This window comes from Strix aluco, chromosome 12 (assembly GCF_031877795.1).
Source record: "Strix aluco isolate bStrAlu1 chromosome 12, bStrAlu1.hap1, whole genome shotgun sequence".
Lineage (NCBI taxonomy): Eukaryota > Metazoa > Chordata > Aves > Strigiformes > Strigidae > Strix > Strix aluco.
Window position 1 is genome coordinate 20761229 of NC_133942.1, and position 25509 is coordinate 20786737.

General features: G+C 41.8%; 2 protein-coding genes across 4 annotated transcripts in view; both read left to right on the plus strand.

The window, feature by feature from the left end:
* Positions 1-25509, plus strand: part of LOC141928548 (cell surface hyaluronidase CEMIP2-like) — a 54839-nt gene that overhangs the window by 21267 nt on the left and 8063 nt on the right. The window contains exons 17-19 of the mRNA XM_074836942.1: positions 4480-4695; positions 12816-13024; positions 24129-24311. Of these exons, the coding sequence (XP_074693043.1) occupies positions 4480-4695; positions 12816-13024; positions 24129-24311 (608 nt within the window). The remainder of the gene's footprint in view (positions 1-4479; positions 4696-12815; positions 13025-24128; positions 24312-25509) is intronic.
* CEMIP (cell migration inducing hyaluronidase 1) overlaps positions 1-25509 on the plus strand; it is a 114259-nt gene that overhangs the window by 17088 nt on the left and 71662 nt on the right. The gene's annotated exons all lie outside the window — the stretch shown is intronic.

Here is a 25509-nt window from a genome sequence, read left to right on the forward strand (position 1 = left end):
GAACTGTAGTAACTTTGGCTTGAGGTTTGGCTTTATCTTGAGGAAAATTTCCATTGCTCTGGGATTGACCAATATCACTCCCACTGGCAAGCAGTTAATTTGTCTGTCCCCTCTCTGGTACACTTTAGACCAACAACAGGAGGGTATTTCACGAAAGGATGATGTTGATTGCAGTCACTTGACTTCTCCTCTAAAGAAAACACGGTTCTTGTGCATTTCAGTAAAGAGATCTTAGTTACCTTAGATGCTTGAGAGCTTTGGAACAAGAATAAGGGCTAATTTGCTGTACCTTCTTTATGTCCTCCCTTGGGGAAATAGTTATAAGATGGTCATGGGGAACATGAATGAGAAAATCAACCTGGAACTGGGGAGGGGAACTTAGAGGAAAATGTATGATGAAAAAGTTCAATTGGTGGAATGGAAGAGTGTGGAAATTTTCCTCCAGTAGCGGCTGTAGGACTCTGTTCAACAGAATGATTTCAGACAGGTGATACCTGTGCACATTAGCAAAGGGGATGATTACATCTTGAATGGCTGAAAATGCAGCTTTTTAATACAGTTGCACCATTTGAGGCCAATGAGCCTGTTAAATATTCCAGCATTTTTTGTCTGAGAGGCAGTTTGGTACTGCAACACCTTTAAGATCTGAGGTTTTCAAGGTAAAAATGGTCGGAAGACTTCTGCAAAGCAAATTAAAATAGTACAGTGTCAGCCTATTACAAAAAACCTAATGACATTATCCCAATAATTATTTATTGCACGTACATTTCCAAGAAATATCCATTTGTGAAGTTGGTATTTTGCCAACTTAAAAACCATTTATGTTTGTAACCACCTGCATCCCAGCACTTTTCATTTTGATTCTGTTTTATCCGGATTGAGCCCAGATGTGTTAAATCTGATTTCAAACTTGAAGGACCACGGTTAGTTTATTGTTTCGTTGCTAATTGCTATATGGGACAATATGTCTTTGACTTGTTAAGATAGAGCCTGTAGACTGTTTTAATTAATTTTCCGTCTCCAGGCTTAATTTTATTACTTTTTAAAGGGTAGCTAAGTACTAATTCCCTAAAGGACAATCATTTTACAGTTGTTTTTTAAGAAGAAATTAAACACTACTGCAAGTTATATAGTGATGACAAAACTACTAGTCATGCTGAAGGAATAATTGTATAATTAATCAGACTAATCAGCGGATTGGTTAGACAACAAAATAATAAAGCCAGTCAGGTCTTTTTTAATTCCAGCATTAAAATAACAGACAAGTAAAACTAAACATTACGCTGTGCAAAAAGTATTCTAGTTGCCTTTCCATTGACAAACCTAAATCTCACATACTAAGATATCTGTACATTTATCAATTATTGCTAGGCTTGTTTGTTTGTTTGTTTTAAGAAGGGTGCTTTTTAGAAGTTATTTCAAAGCAGTTGAAGCAGTAGTTGGTCTTAATCCAGCTGAGGACATGCTGGTTGTGGTCTTCAGTAGATCTGGTTACTGTTAGTCAGCAGGACTTTGAGAGCTCAAAGAAGATGGCCCCAGCCCAGAACAGAGACATGCCTGAACAGGACACTTGTGCAGCATTTCTTAAGAAGACCTGACATATCTCTTTTTTGTCATAAAATAGCAATCAACTCATCCCTCTGTCCTTTCGCTGCACAGCTCCTGTAGAGTGAGGTGAGGAACCAGAGGTTGGATGTGATGTTTTGGACTCCCATGAACAAGGCCACCTCCAGTAGGTGCAGAAGACTCACAAACTGTCCCAATTCACATCCATTGTTAATAGTCCTGCTGGTTATTTTTTCCCTGCAGCCAGGAGCTTAGGGTGGATTCAAACTTATTCTACTCCTCGCTGTGCCAACACTATGGCATCTCTGAAATTACTTGTGCCAGAGAATCTCTGCAGTCTCCGTTGGGTGTGTTTGTGGTCCCCAGAAGAGCTCAGAGAGGCCAGCACTTGCTCCTGGCTGTGGTCTAGCAACTCCCATGGGATTGCAGTTCTGCCTACCTAAGAGATGGGCGCTTCCTAATGTCTTAATGCAGAAGCTGGCAAACAGTTCATGATGGGGAAAAAGAAAAGCAGACACTGAGTTAAAGCGGAAGTCTCTTATCCCCTGAAAAAGAGAGCAGGAAAAAAAATTAAAAACAACCCTGAAGAGACTGCTGACCAAAAGGACTTGCAGGGTGAGGGCTAGCATCACTCCAGCAGAGTAAAAGCCATGCTAAAGAGGGCAGGGTGCTTGGGTGGTAAAATATAGGAAGATTCACACTGGTTGAAAGGGCTTTCCTTAAAATTATAACAGTGATACAGGCTTTTGTTGGCAGCTTGTGCCAACACTTGAATTTTAGGAAAGGTTGCAAGTTATTATGATGTTTTCCAGTATGTTAATAATTTTTAATATAGCAAGTGTTTTTCACTGCAGTGTTCAGGACTTCTCTTCAGGTGTGTTAGGTGTGCTGCCCTTGGACAGGTTGAGTTAGCATATCCCTAAGAGATTACGTACTCACATAACCATCATCTGTCAGGTCTCCCTGTCAGGCTTTGGACAGGTAATTCAAGTAACCTTTATACCATTTCACTCCCAGGTAGTCCACACCTAATGAAAATTAGGTGTCTGAACAGCAGTGTGGTAGCTAGACATGACCTGTCTCTGCACCCTCTTCTAGCTCATTCCTAACTTTACATGGACACACCTGACGAGCTCAGTCTTTGTTCATGTGTGTTCACTTAGAAAAAAATACATGTTGCCATAGCTGTAACTGCAAACTCAGTGCACCCCTGTCCTGCAGTGTACAAAAGTAAGGTAACTTTGAGACTGATAAAAGCAGTGACACTGCTCGTTAACATTTCCATTTCTTTTCTGACTTTCAGACTTTTTAGAGGAGAATGTTAGAGATCAGATTAGCATTAGCACCAAAACTGTTTGCTGCTGGACAGAAACACTGAGAGTGTTAATCAAATGTAAGCTGTACTGGCTGAGCCTTAGTTTGTTTTGAAGTACAGCTGACTTTGTTCTCCTCCTCAGTGAAGTTCCTGTTTTCATATTCAACTCCAGAAGTGCACTGTCACAAAGTATTTATAATGGAGCTTTGAGCTGCAGCACACTGTTTACATTGTTTAATATCTTCTCTTTTATAAATTAAAATTAAAGAAAAAAAACCCCAACTTTTGGACTCCTCCTACTTTGCCAAGTAGCCCTTTGGGCAAAAATTTCCTCTGGTGCAGTAAGAAAAGGTTTTAAAACACTCAAAAATACACATTAAATTCCCATGTGTTTGAGCCTCCTCTAAATGAGACTGCTTCAGGTGTTTATGAGACTCAGACAAGAAGGTGGCAGAAAAATGGTTCTAGGCTCTAATTTAATTTTAAAGGAATAAAGACTTTTGTTCTGCAAGTAGTTCTTGCTGCATTGGTCATTCTTTTTAAGCCAATGGGACTTTCCATCTAACTCTGAATCACAATGACCCTCCTATTCTCCTAAGCTGTTCTGTTTATTATTGTTAAAATAAAGCCTTTAAAGCCCTTAGTAAACTTGCAGGCTAATCCTGCTGACCCTAATTCTTACTCATGTGCACAGTCCAATTAAAATTAGTTGGGCTAAATAGAACAAATTACAGTCCTTTGGGTCGGTGTGATCCAGTTGCCATTTATGCTGTCTGCTTTTATACACATTGCTGCAGGATTCATTCAGAGTGCTTGACCTGGAGTATTTTTTTTCTTGATTACTTCAGAACTTAATTGTCGCACACTGTAATAATTTTCTCTGCAGACGTTAAAATATTCCATGCTTTTTTGCTGAACATCTGCAGTTTCCTTGTTTTGTTGGATTTTCGTATCAGGACAGATTCTTTTACTTAGCTACTGAAAAATCTTGAAAACAGAGCTATGCATAATGAGGATAATGCTGCTTCCTGTTATTTCTCTTCCCTAAAAAAAAATTCTTCAGGGATGTATTAGAATGTGCACAAGAGCCAATTCTGAGAATTGCTGTCTCTTATGAGTTATATAAGGGGGAACAATGAGAAAAAAATGGCACTCACAGAAGCACTTAGAACAGTCATTGAAAATATATGAGAAAATTCACCAAATATCTAGTAATTTGTGTTTCTTTGATCACAGCTGTGATATTCCTCAGTAAATTTCATAATCTTCCAGTACTTCCCTACCCTTTGAGTCCTCCTCTTCCTTTTGACACCACACAATTTATTGCTGTGTCATTTCAAGGAATACATGGTTGTGCGAGTGCATTTCAAAGAACCAAAAGTCTAATTTTTGTGAACATATCTACTGGGATTAAGAAATGAGAGGGAAAACCAATACAACTGGAAATTTTTTTAAATGGACGAGGCAAAGCAAAACTCTTTACTCAGACAATAGAGCTTTCTATTTCTAGCTGTATCATTGTTTTAGCTGTTAGAACACTGCAAACCCAAGTCATTACTTAGAGCTAACCAGTAATTTTTCTTATTTTCTCCTGCTAGGTTGGACTGAAAGTGTTTTTTGGCAGATCGGGCCAGTGGTTTGGAAGCAATGATAATGACGGTGACAAAATGTCCGTCTTCCATGATCTGGATGGCTCAGTGACAGGGTATCCGGACACTTTCATAGGCAGAGCAGACAACTACTTGCTGCGTCATCCTGGGTGTCTCACTGTCCCACGCTGGAACGGGGTGATGTGTACCGGGAAATTCGCACAGGTAACGGGGGGCAGCTGCAGGCAACGTTGTTGGGCGTGTTGTGTGTGTCTTCAGATAGCCGACTGAGGGGTGATGGAGTGAAACCTACTCAACACTCCATAAGATAAGAGGTGAAAAATAACTTGGGTATAATTTTATTCCTGTCAGTGTTATCTGCCTAATTCCAAGGGCTCAGTAAAGCTCCTGATGTGCAGCTGCCTCCAACCTGTGGCTGTAAGGAGTCTCCTCCCATTGCCCACAAGAAGCTGCAAATTGTAATTGAGTTGGGGGAAAGCTTGGTGTTCTCTAATTCTTGCTTCCAGGCATTTGTCCCCTCTTCTTGGGGCTCTGGTGGATAAATCTGGTGAATCAAGTTTCAGTAAGATGTTACTCCTCTAATACATCTCACTGTTCAGGATGGTGAAATGGGTGGTTGAGACACAAACTCACACTTACTTCCCATCCAGAAATCACTGGCTCAGGGATGGTCAGTCTTAGGTCAGGGTGGTCTTAAACCTTCACAGTAGTTTTCTTCAGCATATTTGAGTTAGAGACCTAACTGACATGTCAACACCTTGGTAGAAAGGGCTGCAAATCCTACATAACCTTTCAGTAGGGAAAGAAAGAAACAGGAGAGTGGTAAATGGAGGAAAAATGTGACCTCATAATCAGATTGTGGTTCATTGTATGTTGCACAAATTTTGACAAGACCTTTGTGTGTGGATAGAGCATACTGTAAATACATGACTCACCACAGCTTTCACAGTCACCTGTAAGAGATTGCAGATGGCTCTCCTTGCTCCTCCATTTCTAAAGGATATTAGTGTATTTACAAAAATGGTATCCAGGCCTGTTTTAAAACTCTTAGTTACCTGGACATCTTGCTGGGTCTCCTTGTGTTGAACAAGGCAAATGTTAAGACTGTGTGTGGTAGGCACACACAGCACCACGTGGTTTGAGGTTGGAGAGTGGGTACTGGGAGCTCTCATGCAAGATGTGGCTTTTGGAAGGACCATTATGTTCTCCTGACCCCTGAGAACAGTCCTGCACCGTCAAATAAAGACTGAAGTGGGGTGCACTGCTGGATGCGAAAGGCCAAAGAATGGCATATGAAATGGTCAAGTGATCTTAAAATAAGATCAGAGTTCATGAGATACAGGAGGTGTTATTTATTTATTTATTAAGAGTCTTCTGTGGACTTGGGAGCATGCTGCAAACTCTTGTCTCATTGGGAGTCAGTAGACATTGCCCAGACATCAGCAGGTGCAGCACAGGATGAAACTCTGCCTGAAGTCACTGAAGACCGGGCAGCATTAAAATTGCCTCAAGAGGAGCGAGCGGGCTGTCAGGTTTCACTTTGTAACATTCAGTTTTGTGAGCATGGGGATTAGCAGAGCCTGATTTCCTACAGTTGCACCTCAAGATGGGTTTCAAACCTAGACTCATGGATTTTTGACATTGGGAGATTTCTGAAGGTGCTTTCTCTGTGATTTCTCTGATGTGTAGTAATGTGTGGGCTTGGACTTTGGGCAGTCAGACACAGCACTCTGCTCCTCTTTCTCCAAGAAACTTTATGCAGGAAACTTTTAGGAATGCAATTATCTTCGAGACCTCTATACCTACATAATATGTGGACAGTCAAATCCAGATTATGCATGTCTCTTTAAGCTAAAAATATTTTTATGCATTTGGCTTAGTTGCACGGCAGAGAGAGGGAGTTGCTATTTAGGTGTCTAGAGACTGGACTTACTCCCTCTGGTTTGCTATTGCCTAGACGGAAACAGGATTGGGTTCCTATGAAACATTCCCATTGAATTAGGGTTTTGTGCTTAGCACTTAGGTTCTGCTCTGTGTCTCTAGAGAAATTATATTCCCCGCTCTGGCAACCTAACAGTTAAATTCAGAACTGTAAACAAGGAGGCACTTATATTTTTATTTCTATTAATACCCTCCTGGTTATGGCACTCTACATGGTGAGGCAGTTTTTCCACCATAGAAAATTTCCTTGGCTAGGTTTAGGCAAGCATAAACATTTACTTCTCTGGGATCCGTTACTTACCAGCATTTTTCAACTAATCAGCATCCAGCAGGATGAGTAAAGCTTATACTAAATGCTTCACTTTATGGGTTTTGTGTAGGGAAATATATATGTGTGCAGGGTAGAAGAAGTTAGTCCCTGCAGCAGGGCTTGATTTAATTTGGAGGGTATAATTGCTGGAGTATTTCAGCTTAACCCTGGTTCTCAGCACCTTGACAATCTGATGATTTGTTTGTGTGCTATATTCTGAGTGTCATACTTCAGATCAAAAGCCTAAAAGAGTCAATCCAATTATGGAGAAAGAGGGTTTGCTTTGATCTCAGCAACTCTATTACAAAATCTGTTTTTCTTTTCCTTTTCATGTAGCTCTGGTAGACAAGAACTTTTATTCTTCCCTAGCACAAGCAGGTGACAATGTGCTTTCAGTTCAAGGAAATAGTGACTGTATTACTGCTGAACTGGGCCCAAGATAGCCAGCCTAGGGATGGGCTACTTGGTGTGGAAAAATGAGATCCAAGTCCTTCAGCCAACATTGCAGCCAAATCCTTTCTGAGCAAAGTGCCTAGAGTTCAGTTAATTTCTTTCTGCTTGGTTTCTTTCATTCACTTTTCGTATCTTCTGGATGTAATTTGCCTGGGAAATGAAATGCCTGAGGAAGACCTATTCCTCTGGCAGCATTTCTAGCTCCACAAAATCCTGGAGACAGACTGTCCTGAGGGCGTTTTAATCTGGCAACTCAGGTTGACATTCCCCCCTTTCTACAGTTGGTTCATGGTTCCTTCCTCCTCACTGTGTCCAAGAAGCATTATGCCACCTTCCCCACATGGTGTCCAAGACCTTCCTTCAACAAGAAGCACTAAGAAATGCCTTGTGCTTTGGCTCCAACATTGCCTTTCTCTACCAAAACAGGGTTCTGGAGCCAGCTTAAAATCATGAAATTTACACAAGCAAGAACTATCAGGTCTTTTTGTCCTCCCCTTTTGATTCTGGAGCCTGTAAGGTTGGTGTTGTCCAAACAAGACCCACGCCTTTGCTTTTTAATGACAGCTGAAACTCTCATGTTGTAATGTAAATAAAGCAAGGCTTTGAGGAAGAACACCAAGTAGAGGGAGACTCACAGGGAAATCAAAAGAGTTGGCAGCACCACATCTTCTGGCAATCTCTATGAGTCACTCAGACTCTGTCAGCAGGGCGTTGAGGTCCTTGGTGTCCCGTCAACCTGACTTTCAGCTGTTGCAAAGGCCAGTAATAAAACAAGAATGTAGGGAGAGGCCCATCCCATAGTTCTCTCCTTGTAGGTGGGTGAGATTTCCAAAGGCACTGAACTGGAGACTCCTCAACACCTGCATTACTTGTTAAAATGTAAATGAGATTCCTAAACTATTTTATATAAATTGTACGACAAGTGCCTTGGCTCCCACTAGGCAGTTGAAGCTATGCACTTACAGTCCTTGCAGACTTCACAGCAACTCATCAGGAGAGGCAGTGAAACTTCTCTTTTTTGGTATTAGTCTTTATTAAAATAAGCAGAGTTTTTGGCAGTATGTGATATTTTCTTTTATAAGCTTAAAAAGGCGTTAGACAGTCATAAGAGACTGCTACATAGCTAAATTAGTGTCAGTTTTAAATTACCAAAAAATTGATGCCTTGGTATTATAAAATACTTCAGGCAATGCTGTTGATTTTTCACCCGTTCACTTAGTCACTACCTTACTGCAGGCGACTGAAATAGAAATTATTCCACTTCTGTTAACTCTGTTCGTGCAGTGAATGTTTGCAGTTGCACTGATGCTGCACCTCCAAGTTACGTACCTTCAGCTGGTGTTGCGTACTCAGTACCTGTGTAGCTGGTTTTGGTACTGATGCTTCTAAATGTAAAGCAAGCAAGAGATGCAGTAGATACTGAGCTGTGCTTTTCTAACCACAGGCAAACCCATACAATCCCAGGGTATCTGTGATGCTTGAGGATTGACAGCACCTCATACACTGGGAAGAAGGAAAAGCCTCAAGGTATTTTTCAGCTGATAATGTCCATATTTGGGCAAAGAGATCCAATTTTGGTGTATGATGTACACCAATGGAACTACCAAAGTAGTTTTGCCGATGTCAGTGACATCCTAGCATGTCCTATCATGTCTTAGAGAAAGATACTTTTTTTTTTCTTTCTGAAAGAATTTTAGTCTTCACTTGGAAATTTCATAGAGAAAATGTTTTGCCCTGGGAAATTAACCTTTTTTGAACTGTCAATCAACCAGAAAGGGAGAAGGTATGTTCTGAGCTTCTAATTTTTAAGGTATTTTGCCCCAGCCTGGCAGTTGACACCACAGCAGGACAAAAGCAATGTTAAAGAAACTAGAAAGCAAGCAAAGCTTTTCTCAGAAACCAAGATTTTCTGTTCCAGTACTTTGCATGCTGCTTATCTTCATACTTGCTATCCAGTTGAATAGCAGATCCCCCATGAATTGTAAAATAACTTATCTTCTCAGTTTCACAATCTACTTGGGAAAATTGCCATGTAAGCACAGGGAAATCTGACACATCTTTTTAGCATGAAGTTTTAAGCAGCTAAAATGACAACTATGTCCATTAAACCATCCAGGCAAGTAGAAGGCTTGAATTTTACAACGTTTTAACTAGCTTTTCTTCTCATACTACATTAAGCTGTCACCACTTCTCATATTTTAAAGTATCGTTATGACCTACTTTCTCCTCTTAAATATTTCAATAGAGCTAACCAAAAATTATGGAGGTCTTGCTAAGGAAGATGGATTTTTCGTTCTAGAAAAAAATTCTCTTGTTACTCTCCTTTTTGCTCCTGTTCACAAGTGTTTTGCCCCTGCAAAGGTAGATAAAAGGAAGAAAAGTGATAAAATTTTCCAAGTTCAGTTCAAGTGAGTAAAGGTGTCACAGAGTAAAGGCTTAGGAAGAAGGAGGCCATGTTGTGACATCCCAAGAGCACCATGCTGGGACAGTGGCTGATGTTTCACCTGTCTGGGACTGGTGGAGCTCAAAGGGCTCTTTTTACTTCATTCGTCTCATTGGGAACTGAAAGCAGCCTTTTGGTGGATGACTCTTCTTGATTTTTCTGAAGCAATCTGTTGGTCTTGATTACAGACCTGAAGGGGTAACTAGGACTGATATGTGTAAGCATCACAGAAGGGAGGTCAGGGATTTCATGGACAAGGATTGGATTCCCCTCTTGTCCCTTGTTCCCTCAAATGAGGGGGGAAGCCCAGAGAAAGGCATACATGGGAAAATATAGGGTGCTGCTCTTTGTGCAGCTTGGTGTGTTCAAGAAGGACCAGGTCACCGGGACTGTCATTCCAGAGCTGAGCTCAGTTGCTGCAGGAAACATCTCAGCTAGTTCCTGCTCCCAGTCAGAGTCCTATTGACTTTGTGATGCTCCACCTGGGCAAAAGAGTGTCTTTGTGTAGGATTTAGATTGCTTGATCAGGACATTTACCTACTGTGACCTCCTTTAGTGATAAACATATTGCACAATCCACCAGATATACTACTGTACTTCTGTGGGACCGAAAATCACATCCTTGGTGGCTTGTAGTTCTGGAAGGCATTCACTCAGTGGCCACTGATGGTCAGTTTACAAATATTTCTATCAACGCATAAGTGTCATTTTGCCTTGTTCTAGTAATTACTGTTTCATTCTTAAAACAGTTGTCACCATTATCCTTGTGACCTGTGACTTGGTCCCTAGGCACTTGGAGGAAAATGTTACCATGCTTTCCTCATCATCTTATTGAAGAATACTTCAAACTCTTCTAGCACTTTCCTGAACTCATTAACAATTGTTGTAGTGAGCAGCTTGGGCCATACACAGCACTCTCTCTCTCTCTCTTTTTATTTTTACACAAATACCTTAAAGCATATAGGAATCTTTTGTTCTTAGTAGTCTGTAATTTAGGAACTTCTGGGGCTCCTTGAATGCATTTCCTTCCGTTCTTGGTTTATTTTATCACTGGTGCATTTAATTTTGTAGTAAGTGCACAGCAGCAACCACCTTAATATTCTGTGCTTGCTGGAGACCCATATTAGAAGGAAATAATGTCAAAGTTTACAGTGATAGGACAAAAACTCTTGCCTCTTATCCAGAAAGACACAAGTGGGCTATTATTCTGCAGTATCAGAGTTCATTCCAGCCATTCTTTGTCAGAAAATGCTCTTTTGATTGAGAACAGTTAATACTTTGATGGGATTTCGGGTCTGAAGATACCTTACTGATCACCTGCTCTGACCTCAGCACTTCCCCATCCGGGTGGGGATAAATGAGATTGAAATGTGGTTTATTACATTGCATGTTACTGACTTTCCAATCATGGTTTGAATGTGAAGGGAAAATAGGTTTTTCTCCTTGGTTTCATAGATAAAAATGTTCTTTTATCAGACTGCAAAATTAATTTATTCTTCCTTTATCCATCAAGAATAAGCAAATGGGCAGCTGCTCAGAGATTGCTTGGAGTGAATTACTTGATCAATAGTTTCAGCCATCAGGAAAAATTTCTGTTTAATGCAATTCTGGGATCCACTTTAATCTTCAAGGGTCTGCAGATACCACTCAGGATAGGTTGTTATTAAAGTGCAATGGTGTGGAAAGAGGAATGGACTGAATATCCAAGAAACATTTACAACCATTTCTGGATTACTTCTTTGATATGAGACTCAAATTTTTAACTTGAGCATTGAGCATGGGGCTGCTGAATTCAGGGGTGACGTGAGGGGTAGGCAGAGATGGCCTGTCTTTTGGAAGTCCTGAGGAGCTCAAATTCAACAGCAGGAGCAGGCACAAGCACAGAGTCCTGAGCATGAAACTGGAACTGGGAACTGAACTGCCTAGAAACCCTAACTAAAATAAACCCATATATAAACCAGTGAGAGAGAGTCTGTTTTTGCAGAGCTTTCAATCTGCATAGAGAAGAGGAAGAGAAGCAGATATGGAGATGTGAGGGGCCAAGGTCTCATAGCCCTGCATTAGAAGGGGGATATCCTGATAGATAGAGTCTTGCCCTCTCTGCTAGTCTTGGCTGTGCTCATATCCTTCCTTGTGCTATTAAAATCTGTTAAGAGACTACTGCCTCCATTTTGATCTACCTCACAGACAGAAATTGAAACTAAAAATAGTTTTGCTGGATGGATGCTCATGTAGAAGCTTAGGTGTTTCTGAGCTAACATGGATTTTTATGTTGGATGTTTTAAGTTCTTGATGCAAAGAGCACTATTGCACAATGTAGGAGAGTGAAGGAAGCAGGATTATAGGTGTCTCCAACTGTCCTCGCTTCATTTGAAACCCTTCAGGGAACATGACAAGCTGTCTGCTATAACCCTATGTGCTGAGTCAGATTTGTATGACTAGTTGCGCATCCTCCTTTTGCACGAGAATTTCACACAGGGGGAAGCAGGTGAATGTCATGCGTTCAGCCTTAAAACTAATGTTTGCCACATGAATTGGCCTTCGTTTGGGTGATGGCAGGACAGAAAAAGCATACAGCCGGAGTGTACTTTCGTAATTGGTCCATGGAGTTGAACTACAGGCCAAGGGCATCTGTTGGTCCCTGCGCAGAAGAGCTCTCTGTTGAAGCCTGTGGAACATGCTATTTAGTCTATAAGGTCATATAGTCAGGCCATTGAGTTTTAGCCCCCAAAATTTCAGCCTAGTCTGCTACTTGAGAGCAAAGATGTGGATTCCATTAGATAACTGGATGTAATCCAAAGCCTGTTGAAATAATTTAAGGCTTTTCTGTATTTTCAATGGAATAAGCCTGTTTTTAAAGTGCAGTTATTTGAATTAATAAAAAAGAGTTACTTTGTGATATTCTCTTGATTACCCTTCTCCCTTAAGATTTTGAATAGTGAACATTTTTATGGCGCTGTACAATTCGTATCTCACTTCATGGTGTCCCCACGAATGGCTGCAGATGCTATTTCTGTTTTACCTTTTTATTTGAACTGGAAATGTTTCAGTGACTTTCCAAATGTTCTGAGCTCTTCATTGGCAAAAACCACTTACAGGATGATGATCAAATGCACATGTTATGGCTGCGCCTGGCTGGTTTAATGGATATGTTTGTCATTTTCCTTTCACCCTCAGCTTTATATTCAGGCCAGACGCCCCGAGAATCTGACCTTATCCATTGCCAGAGCAGCATACCATTCCCATCCCTTGCGGTTGCAAGGCGTGAACAGAGGAGCACCATACCAGCAGTACCAGCCTGTTGTGATGCTTGAGCAGGCTTATGTCATCCAGTGGGACGGCAGAGCACCTGAGGATATTATCCTGTACCCGATCAACTTCAACAGGTACTCCCCTATGTTAGAAAATGTTCTGTTTTCAAAAGATCTGGAGCTTTAACAATTTCCCAGGTTATTTACACTCAAATGCCTGGGCAATTTCTGAGAGGTGGAAGCAAGGTGTTAATGGCTGGCACTTACTGAGGCAAAGAGATGCCTCTGCTTTCACTTTATTCCAGCTTTTTTGATGTGCAGAGACGTTTCTCTTTCCAGAAAGTTTTGAAACAGAATCCAAGTAAGCCCTGGCCTGCTGTCCCTGAAATCCCTCCAGAAGAGCTCTGGCTCTTGTTCGTTTGTTTGTACTAGTTGCTGCACACATAATTTATCTCCTATATATATATAAAGTGCAGAAATACATAAGAATGTGCACAGAGCTTTGCATCTTCTGTAATCCAAACAGCACTACTTCTTTTTACATAAAGTTTTAAAATGCTAGGACTCAGTACAGCAAAATTGTAGGCTGTACTGTATTTATTTCCCATGTTTTATTCTAGCATTATATAAAAGCAGGGTATATCCATTTTAGGTACTACTTTTTTCCCTTGCAATCTGTTTACTTCTGCATCATTTAATTTATGGTATTTAGTACCGTTCTTACCTCAGTGAAATTACTTGGGCTTTGCACTGGTACAACTGTTAGGAGAGAGTCCTGCAATCCAGTCAGTTTAGTAGTGAGACGTTGCCATGGTTTGCACAGATGAGATGCTGCAAGAGATGAGCACCACGAAAAAACCTGGCCATCACCTTGGGTTCTGCAGTCTATGTGACTCCTCAGTAATTGATAAGAACACAATACAATAAAAGGACAGAGGTATGCAAATGAAATCTTCCATGATTACACACAACCCAGCCACACACAGGCTCAGGTTTGCACAGCAGGTTTTAGATAGTTGACATGAGAGAAGTCAGAGGCACTGAGGACGTGAAGCAGCATGTACTGCTGGTAAATCTGGCGGGTTCCCAAGTCCACCCACTATTATCCATCAAACCCCACACCCATCCGCTTGCTCCTCCAGCAGAGTGTCATGGCTGTGGTTTTAGATTAGGATAATTTTGGCAAAAGCTTGAGCTTTTGGTTTCCTGAACGTTGGGGCTGAAGAAATTTGGGGAGAAATACTGTCCTTTGTTCCCATTATGAAGCCCCATGGGAATGTAGCTGAGAAAGGCAGTGTTTCCTCTTTATACATGCCCATTATAGCGAGTGACATATACCTGGTCCTCTTGATTTAAAGATGTAGTAGCTGTAGGGCCATGACCGAGTCACTGGAGGATCAGTGTTGGGACACTCCTGTCACAGAGGAATTATTAGAATTAAATCACTGTTTTCTGTATTAATATATCTTTGTGCACTTTAAGGAAGAGGGAATCCATTAGTCACTCACAGACAAGCTGAGCTTCGCAATTATTATCTGTCTTAAAATGATTAGCTGTTTCCTTGCAGTTGCAGAGCTAAGTCTTCTGCCGGATAACTGGCGATTACTCTATCACTGTGCCAATTAATACTTGCCAAAGCTTTGGCCCACGGTCTTCAAGCACAGATTCAAATTTGAAGGCAGCACTGGGGCTTTGGTAAAACTCAGCTTGAAGTTTAGCTCTTGTTCAAGCAGCAATTTAACTACATTTTTACTATTGAAAACCACAATGTGGTTATGGTTCTCTTTGTCTTGTGTGAAGCCAGTTATTTGAACAGGGCAAAGGTTTGTAGATTTTTCTGATCCAGAAACAGTTGGCAAGGTATGTGTTTTGAACTATAAACAAGAAATACACTGTAATGAAGGAAAACCGCAATTTTACTTTGTTTCAATTAGAGCATCTTGCTAAGAAATAATTGGGAATGAAATGTGTGGCTGATCTTGTGTACACCTCAAGTATGCTGGATGCTAACTAGTGCAAGACTTAAGGCTGATGCAATGGCAACAGTGAAATGTGCAGACTGCATGCAAAACCAAGTGCCTCCCTAAGCATTTCCGTGTATGACCTTTATTAAACACTGTATTCCAATCATTTCTGGAATGGAAATCTCAGACTGTGGAGCCCAGTGTAATCAGAAAATCAGGGAAGACTTTTACCTGTCTCAAGTGGCTTTATGTTTTGTTCATTCTTTTTTAATCCAAAATACTGAATAATCTGCCAAAAAATAAGCTCTTAACATAGTAACATCTGTGCAGAATGTGTGATGCAAACCAAAAAAATGTTTGATGAACTTTCAGCAGTATTCTAGGATTAATAATTTCAGATATAACCTGAGTGAACAGTTAAACTATTTTTAGTCTTGTTGTTGTGGAATGGTGGACAGATATATCCGGGATGCTGCCTTTGCAGCTAGATAACCCTCATGCTTCTGGAGTGATTTGCTCTGTGCTGGCTAAAGGAAGGTCAGAGGGGAAATAAGGAATTTGACAGGGAGATGTGTACCAGAATTTGGATTTCTGTGGAGGTCAGGCATAGCACTGATGTTGAATACTTGCATGATTAACACTTTCCCTGCCTCTGAAGCACTGTAGAAAGACCCAATAGAAGTCATGCCAGTTGAGAATTCTATTAAAAGACTGGAACGTTCAGATTCCTGGGGTGGGCAGGAGCTGGTCAGGATGAATTCACATGACTCAGCTGAAATTGGCTGCTTTCTGCAAGCTGCAAATCTTGTCCAGTGAGTTCGGAGGCATTGCTCAGGTGGATTTGCTCAGCGGAGAAGGACACCAGTTAGAGCACAGTCTCTGAGCAGATCTTTTTCTATCGTGGGCACCTGAAGAGTTGTGGCAGTACTTGTGTCTTCCTCGCACTGATTCAAACTGTGTTTAGTGTAATTCTTCAGTTACTTCGCTTCCATCAAAATATGTAGCTAAACCCAACAAAATTGCTGTGTCTTCATGTGCTGCCATCTGCGCCCAGGTGGTGCAAAGAAGCTGTTTAACGTGCACCAACTTCCTTTCCAATGAGAGGTGTACGTGTTTGCGTTCGTCAGGGTAGCTGTGTCACTAGCTGATTGATGGGTATACATAAAGCCATGGGGAGACCTGCAGGCTGTGTTTTCAGGCTGCTGGGGAACATAGCTGTCTCAGCAGAAATGCCTTTTTAAGCCATAGATAGGGGTTGTCTGTCGAATGGCTGGGAGTTTCCCTGTGAGGATGAGAAGGCAGCTGGGTATTGATGCTTCTGGAAAGAGGTAATGCAGGACATGTAACTTCTGAATGTTTTGGCAAGCGAACAGAAGGAGAGTGCCAGCTGGAATTTTAATGACCAGGAATGAAGTGTCCAGAACCAGTCCAGATCTGCTGAGGATTGCTCTCACTGGGCATAAAGTGTGTGTGAAACCTTCATGAATGGAGACTTCAGACCCCTTCTCCATGGGCTTCTTCTCTTTGTTGGAGCTGTTTCTGCCCCCTCAGAGCTGTTTGTATGTTTTCTTGGGGTTTTTTTTCTGCTCCACAGAAGTATGAGAATTATCTGTAATACTGAGTTAAGGGTTTTCCTCAAAATTAGTATCCTGAGGCACAAAGGCCCGCAGAGAGCATCAAGCTTGTTATGAGAGGGGTGAGAGGCTGGTAAGCCAGGAGGAAAGGATGGAAAACATTATTTGGTTGCAAGTAAGTGCCTCCTTTCAGGTGCTGGAAAACAGTACAAAGATTGGCACTTCATACAGTAAGCAAAGTCAGAAATTAAGTCCTTCAGTTTAATGACCTAGGCTTTGTGCAAATTTTCTAATCACAGAAGAAGCTAAGGCAAATACTATTATCAAAGGCACAGGGCTGTTCAGTAAATCAGCCAGGCTTCTTTGTGCTATCAGCACATCTAAAGATAAGAATTAAATCTCCTCAAAGCACATATCTGAAGTATAGTGTAATAAGTTGTGTTGTTGAAGCAGCTTGAAAAGCAGTGGCAATTAGATTAAACATTCCTTGTTTTTAATGAGCACAGGCAAGTATCTCTATACTTGGTCTGTTAAGGCTCAGAGAGAAGGGTTTTCCCTTATTAGGACTCTCTGCTGTGGATTGACAGAAAGAATTCAGGGAAATGTGAGCAGCTAATAGTATCGAGGGTATTTTTTGTAGGGAGATTGCCACAGTCCTGCAAACAGGGGCTTTCCTGTGTACTGCACCTCTCCTGGTAGATGTTGGCTCCAAGGACAGTGCAGGGCAGCCTTCCCCAGGCTCTCTTCATTGGCACGCTCTTAGCTTCACCTGGAGTGGTACAATGAGTCTCCTAACACTGATGTACTTTGGTGCCTGTTGCAAGCATTGGATCCTTAGGAAAGCCTTTAAAAAAAAATGGCAAGGGAGGGCCAAACTTCTTGTCAACAGCAAGCAAAAAGGCAGATGTCTGTGTGAGTGGTTGGGCACATGTCCAGCCTTTCCCCTGCTGCAGTGTTTGTGCAGGGATGGGCACAGGTGCACTGCTGAACTCCGGTATTTGCTAGGCTGGAGTTCTGCACTAGGGCTTGTTATCCTATCCACCACTGAACAATCTTAAATTATGTGAAGATTCAAGAGCCTGGAATGAGCTTGTGTCTAAATTCTTCATTAAAAATAGTGGAGCCTTTGAACGCTGGGTGATATGAAGCCTCCAGGATGCTGCAACCCATGCAAAGGTGGAGGCTTCAGTGCAAGCAAAGTTACGCAGCCCACGTCTGTGCTGAGACTCTGAGGGACTCATTATATTTGTATTTGTCAGGGTTGTGTAGGCAGGTGTTTCTCCTACGGCTTCTTATTCAATGCCAGTCTGATTCATACTTTCAGCTACTTGTCATTTTTGTGATTAAATTCCTTAGCAGTGATAAGGTCTGGAGGAAAACAAAGATAACAAGACAAGGCTAGAATGTGCTTGTTGAAGACTTGCCCAGTTTATGGATATTTCCTAAACTATTTCTTTTTCTGACTAGTTCTAAATGAGCTTTTCCTCTTGCTTCCCAGATTGATAAATGCACAGGAAGGCAAAATTAGTATTTCAAAGTGCAGCTAACAGTTTAAGGCTGTGACTGCTTTCTTGTTCTTGTACATACATGAGTTCTGACTTCGATCCCCCAGATCTGGATGTAATACAAGTAACACCAACACTATTTCCAATAATAATAAGTGCTACTTGAGTTTCATAGTCTGCCCTTCTGATAACATCTGTAATTCAGAGTTAATCATCCACACAACACAGAAGTCAGCAGATATATTTGAATTCCCTTCTGTCTATTTAAGTCCCTTAAACTACCTGCAGGTCAACCATGGATGAAAGCCAAAAGATATTTTTTTTAAAAGTGGAAAGAAGCTAAAACATTTGCCAGAACACCAGGTTGCAGATTGCACCATTTTAGTACAGCTGGGCCAAAGCGAGTGCTAACATCGCTGTTTTGAGTGATCCTAAAGCCCCACCTTTGCCTCCCCACCTGCATCCCTTGCTGCTCTCTGTCCTCTGTGGCTTGCGCTTGCAAGTGGCTGGGATTAACAAGGTGACTCTGAGGAGAGACATCCTTCCTGAGCTGATCATTTTACAGCACGAATTAGAGCAATCTGAGCATCACACAGTCCCCAGATGGCTGTGGCAAACCAGGCTGCTTGTCACTTTGAAGCATGGCACATGAAACCTGAAGGTTTTCTCTTGCTTTTACCCTTCTCCTGGCCCAAGCTTGGGGCTCCTCAGGGCCACCACCCTCTCCTGACCTGATGTGCATCCGATGCATAGCATCAGGAAAACACAAAATACACAATAGTCAGCAATACAGTACTTGGGAATGCATTAAAAAAGATACAAATTGAATTGGGATGTTATTCCTCCACGAAAGCATGTAGGATGGGAAAAAAGATGATGAGATGATGTACTGTATTTAAATGCAGGAAGTTCTTATTTTTGCTTGAATACAATTGTCTGTGAGCCAAATGCTGGCTGAGTCAGACCTTGGTTTCATGAGTATCAGCAGAAGTGTACCTCAGGGTAGGATCCCTTCTATAATTTGTTGAGCTGAACAAAAGCAAAAATTTTTTTTTTTTTCCTAAGGAGGCACGTGGGTAAAACCAAAAATTTGAATTTATGTTAAGAGATGGCCTATGCTTTGGAATTTTTAATGGCATTTCCTAAATGGCAACATTTAGGAAAGGCATTTAAATCCCAATACACACAACTCTAGTCAGCTAGACACATACTTGTTACTATCCCCGCAGCAAGCGGTCTTCCAGGAGAGTCTATCCTTAATAACAAGGTCCTGAAAAAAATTTCTGGATGTTTGCCCAGTAGCCGTGTTTGTCATCCTGGTGGTTTGGAAGTGTTTAATAGACTTGAGTTGAAGGCAAAAAATTAAAAAGAAATCTAGAAAAAGAGAAGGAGCGAGTGACAGCTGCAGGGAGCCAATGGGAAATGCGGGTTCAAGGGAAAGAGCTGGAACTGGGAGAAAGTGGTGAGGGTGTGTCTAGGTTCCTTGCAGCCCTTTCTCCACTCTTCTCAGCACCTGTGAGATGTGTGGGTATTTCTTGCTCCATTTTCCCCATCAGTGATGCTGGTTGGAGAGGAGGTGGCTTGTCCTGAAAACAGGTTTTGTGCCAGAGGAGATTCAGCCTGGTGCTGGGCAGGTTGTTGTGAAGTTCAGAGATATTTTTGGAGAGAAAACCCAGCTGTATCCTGACTGAGAGCAAGGAACATTGACCTCCTCTGATTTGTTCTTAGGATGGGTTGGAGGCTTTGCTTTTTTTGTCTTTTGAAGTTCAAAATTCAGTCTGTGAGAGACAAACTTCCCAAAGCAGCATGTAGGGATTTCTGCTTGGTTCCCATATTATGAACAGGAAGGTTTCAAATTCCCAGTTGTCTCACTCCCTTTGAAAGTTCAGCTCACGTAGATGTTGACCAAAATGTCAAAGGTGGTGTTTTTAAATACAAGTAATAACAGTTGGGGGAGTCTGACTCACTGGATGGAAGTCTCTTGTTTTTTTGAGCCCAAGGAAAAAATAAGTAATTTTCAGTTGTACTCTATGGCATTCCCTCATTGGCTTACCCCAGATTTTCCTCAGTGAAATCAGGATTTGGGCTGTGCACTTCCATGGTCATCAGCTACGTGACACACCATGTCAATAAATGTGGTGTAGCTACTCTCTAGAATAATATTCATCAGCTTAGAGGTTCCCTTTGCTAGAATACAGCCAGGACTGACATCCAGCATAACCAGCAACCCCAGCACTAGATCATACCCATTTACCCAGGACTGATACTCCATCTGATGTAGTCAAGGGGCACATTCACAATATTGAGCAAGTGTTATTTGTCCTCCTCCAGGGGGTGAGAGTCCTAGACATGCACTCTTTCTATATTTACTCCAGTCAAATCTCATCTCCAAGTTACATGACTCACTTTACATCCCACCACTTTCACGTCTCCCCGCCTTTGCCTGCTTGATCACGTTTCTCTGAGTGGCTTTGCCTTTGGGAGTTTGGGGTTGAACTGGGGGAGTGTTCTGAGGGTTGTAAATGAGGTATGTATATGTGTACGTGCAGATCTGTATCTACCACATGTCCAAGAACAGGAAGCCTCTTGCCTGCTTTTTTGCCTTTCCCTCGTCCTTTTTCACTTTTGCTTATCCCAGGAAGCCTGCTCATTGCCAAAACATAATTTTTTAACACTTTGTCTGACTTTTTTGCTTCACCTGAAAGAGCCAGAACTGGTTACCAATATCCTGATTAAAAAAGAAAGGCTTCTTGGATTTGTTTCATCCACCCATTTCCCAAAGGAATTAAACAGACTAAACACATTCATAAAAATGCATGAAATGCACTGTGGGGATTGTTGAATGCCAGTAACAGAGGGGCAGAAGTGTCAGGTTTTATACATGCTGGTGTCAGCAGACACTCAGAAATTTTCCAAGTGGTGTTTGAAACTGTTAGGACCCACTAAACACTGACTTTTTGCTAGTGCATATTTAGCTTTTCTCCTTCAAATGCCTTTTTTTTTTTTTTTTTTTTGTAAAACACATAGGAAAATGTTTACCTGATTAAGAACAAGAATGAAAAAAAAAGAACACTCCTTACCTATAGAATGAACTGAACTTTATCACTAGAAAAGGTTGTGAACACAGTTACTTAGTTTTGGGGTGAAGATATCTTAAATAGCTCAAATTAGTTTCCTACACATGTAGTATGACTTTCACTTAAACTAACAGCCAATTCCAAAGTCAGACTTTCCACCCGAGACTATTTTTATTTGTTTCTCTTGCAAGAAACTGCTAAGAATGAAAGTTTAAAAATAAAATGTCCTCTGTATTACTACATTGGACAGCATTTTGTTTATCAATAGTCTGATTTCTACCCCTTGTGTTTTAAGTGTTTTTTTCCCTTTGTTTGTGCTGGTCTTTAAGCATAAGAGCATCTGAAGCTACGGATGTTCCCACAGCATTGAAGCAGGGGTCTGAAATTACTCTGAATTAATAATTTGGGATCTACTATGAATTCAGTGTTCAGAATTCATTCTTCTTGCTAGCGATGTGTGTGTCCCTAAGCCTCCGGGGCACCTGCAAATGAAGATCCCAGTTGATGGGACGGTACTGAGAGCAGCAGAACAAGGACTTAATGCCCTACAGGATATTTAGGCTGGTTAAAATTTTTCTTATTCTGCAGATATTCACCCCAGAGAAGCAACTGGTAAATAAAACAGAATTGAGGGGTTTAAGCAGATAAATAAAGCAGGGGCCACAGTTTATTGACCACCAAAAAGAGGAAAGAGACCCAGCCAGGAGGTCCTTGGTGGCCAGTGCAGTGGCTGAGGAAGGCACACGCACATCTGTTTGACTTTGAACGCAACTTCCAAGATGTCCCATGCCTGATTACTGCTTATTGCCTGAGGTTGCATTTCTCCTTCAGTTTTGTCAATGGCTGGAGAACAGGCCTCTAACCCTCATCCGCTGGCCAGCTGCAAGGCAGCGTCCTGTGGACCGTCCTGCAGTAGTGCTGATGTTTCTTGCTTTGCTTTTCCTGGAGATGGTGGAGCCCAGTTCAGCCACGCAGCCAGGTATTTGGGGGGGTTTACAACAGATTTTGCGCAAGCCGAAGAAACAGAACTGAAGTAAAGAACTAAATATGAAGCGGTTAAAATACCACTAGGTTGAAGAGAAAATAACCTTATTCTTTCCTATATTTACATAAAGGATAACTTCTAATACCTTCCCTTCTCATGTCTCAACCCAAGCCCTTTGTTGTGGGAATGTACTTATTTCCATCTCTTCCTCCACAAACTCCAAAGTAGGTGCTTTTCATTTGATCTTTTCAATCTTGATATAATTTATTTCAGCATTTCGCTCAGCCTGCTCACGTGCACACTAGACTCTAGCACTCATATTCCCAAATGCCCCGGCAACTCAAGATGGTCACAGCTGTGGGTTTTTTCACACTTTTTTTTTTTTTTCTTTCACCCTCAGTTTCCTTTCTAGTGCCTTTCTCTTTCCCCGGAGAGGTGGCAGTCAGTGTAGCACAGCACCAAAGCTGGTTCCCAGCATCTGAGGGAGATGACAAGCCCTTTTTGTGACGGTGTCTTCAGGGGATGAAATGTGCTAACGCAATGCAAATCACCATTATGAAACAGCCAAATGTCTTGGGTCTCCATCCTAAAAATATTCCACAAATATGGCTCTGGTGCATTTCTTTCATTTCCTCTAGTCAGAGGTCAAATCGCCTGAAAATATATCCGTTTTCTAGCTGTCCTGTGTTATAACACAGCTGGAGTCGGTTAAAGTCTAGAGGGCAGTATGTGGCTTAAGCTGATGGGTCTTTGTGCAGCTTTGATTTATTATTCCAGAACAGCCTGTCCCCTCTTCCATCCTGTAGATAGTTTTGTTTTGTTTTAATGAGAAAACTAGAAAAAGACTGAATTAGCTTTCCTTTTGTGCTCTCCGTGTGTAAAGCAGAGTAGAGGTCTAAGTATGCAGATTCTCAGATTTCTCCAAATCAAAGTGGTTTCCCCCCATTTATTGCTCTGCAGGCAGGGATGGGTGGCAGATCATTTCAGGGGAGCCTTTGGAGAAACTTTGTCTTCCTGACCTTTGTAGGACCTAGAAAGACAGCCAATGAAGGTGGTATTTGTCTTTCTCTGAGCCAAAGTTATATTCTCACATTTTAACCAGGAAGCCAGGTAGTTAAAAGAAAAACTGGATGGTTTTGGTCATACAAGGAAAGCTAACCACAGTACTGGTTCAGGCACCTTTGTGTGGCACACTGAGCCACTTCAGAGGGCTAATAATTAAGCTAATTATCTTAGTATTCAGTTTTTCTTTTCAAGTGTAAACAGCTTGTGGCTTTCTGCTTTGCACAGTACAAGTGCATCCCACAGACAGGAAAGGGTGTCGGGATCTTTTGCAGAAGATCCTTCCCATCAGTATCCAAATTACACTATAGCTGCATCTTTTGGCCCTGAGTCTTGTAACAAAGGTTTCTAGTTTGGAGCCAGTTTTTCTCTCTGTGAGGGTGGCAATGTGAATCACAGGATAAAGGAAGCCATGGGGGCAATTTTTTTGTAAATGTGCATGCTGAAATTGTGGTAGACAAGAGTTAAAAGATGGTTTAGCTTTACCCTTAGTTATTCTAAACTGACGTTGAAGAAAGAGCCGGGGAGAGGGAGATTTTAATGGAAACCGAAATAATAAACTTTGCTGTAAAGTGGAGGAAGCAGGTCGCTTTAGACGGTGGCTCTGGTTCAAGTCAGAGATTACTTTCTAATTCCTCAATCTGTGCCCCCGGTGAAATGTCTGCTGGATGCCGGTTCCCTGTCCCGCAGCAGCTCCGGATGAACTAAAACAAGCCCCGACTGCCTCAGGAGACGTGAGTGGGTATGTGACTGGTTGTACCTCAGCCTTATGGGGCAAATCTCTGGTTTTAAGGCATCCTGGCACCTGACTCAAAGTCCTCTGAGGTCAGCCGGGGTCCCCGGATCAGACCTTCATAATAAGCAGCCGTTGTTTCCAGACAAAGCAAAAAAATCTGATTTTCTTTGGCTTTGAGGGTTTGTTGTGTTTTTGTAAAGGAGGAAGAGAACCTCAAAGGACATGTTTTTGTTTTCCCCTGAAGACTGTACTCTTGGCTGCAGACCATCTCTCTTGTACTCAAGCCCTTAAGTGCATTTTCTCTCTTTCCCCCCCGCTTCCCCTTCTTGCCGACAGAGGAGACTGGCTGCGTGTTGCCCTCTGCTATCCCAGGGAATCGGTTTTCCAGGTGGTGGCAGATATCTACCAGCGACGGACAGGGACGGTGCACAGCGTGAAGCACTACCTTGCTGCCCCTTCCCGGGCCAGTGCTCTCAGCAGGACTGGCGAGCGGCTCTTCTACTTCGACAGAGCATCGGGGTGAGCCCTGCCTTGCCCCTGAATGGGCAGCAAACCCTTGGGGTCTTTCTCTTACCAGTTCCAGCACCTCCTTTCCCTTTCTCTTAGTTAAAATTCAGGCCCATCCATCTTGCGTGGTCTTTTCACTGATTTCAGGTCAAAATGGATTTATAGGCTGGAGTACCTGGGGTAGGTCCATGTCTGTATCACCAAGAAGTGATTTGCATTCCTGTTAAGAAAATCGCTGTTTTCTTGGCTGGACTGACCTGCTTTGAGGCATCCCTGCTGCTCAGATTGCCTCAGGTGTGGGTGCAGTGTAAATATTTGTTAAAATCCATTGCACCCCAAAGGGCCATGAAAAGGAGCCCTCTTGTGACTGCTGCAGCTCCAACACTGAGATAGTTTGAGAAGTTTCACCTTCTTCATATTCCCATGAAGAGAGATTTCTAAAATCATCGCATTCTAAAAACTAGATTTTGTGAAAAAAGGAGAGCACCATAGTACATATTTTGAAGGCAGGAAGAGAGTCCTAGAGATTTTGCATCATCTTTATAAGACTCTAGGACACCTTTGGTTAAAAAAACATATTACAAAACTGTGTTTCTCAGTCATCTAAAATAGGGAGGAAAAAAGTGTTTTGTGGTCTAACCATGGGTCCCATGATGCTTCACCTGACTAAGTAGCTACTTCAGGAATCAATCCACAAATGCCAGATTTGAAAATAAAATGGAATGTATTTATTCATTCAACCATGACACATGAGCAGTCGAATCCCGGAATGCCATTCCTGTAACCGGGTTCCTTGCTGATAGCCAGGTCTCTGGCATCATAGGAACTGTGAAATAACAATTTGCTAATTAATCCTCCTTTTCTTTTTTTTTTTTTTTTTTTTTTAAAAAAAGTCACCAAAATTCTGTAAACAGGTTGTTTACTACTGAATAGTGGGGAAAATGGTTGCACATGTGGGTCTGTGGGGGAAGAGCAGTTAGCTGCCAGCAGCCATCTGGACCTGGTACATGCAGATTGATGGGTCTAACCTAACTTAATTCTGGCAGTATCAGCCTTTTGGTTCTCTGTCTAATTCAGCAGTGATTTTTTTTAGTCTTTCAGAGTACAGAAGTTACGGGATTGGCTTTTTTCTTTTCCTGTTGTTGTTTTTTAGACTTTATTTTATAATGAGTGGGATGTTTCCCCTTCTTTTTTTAACCCCACATGCTGG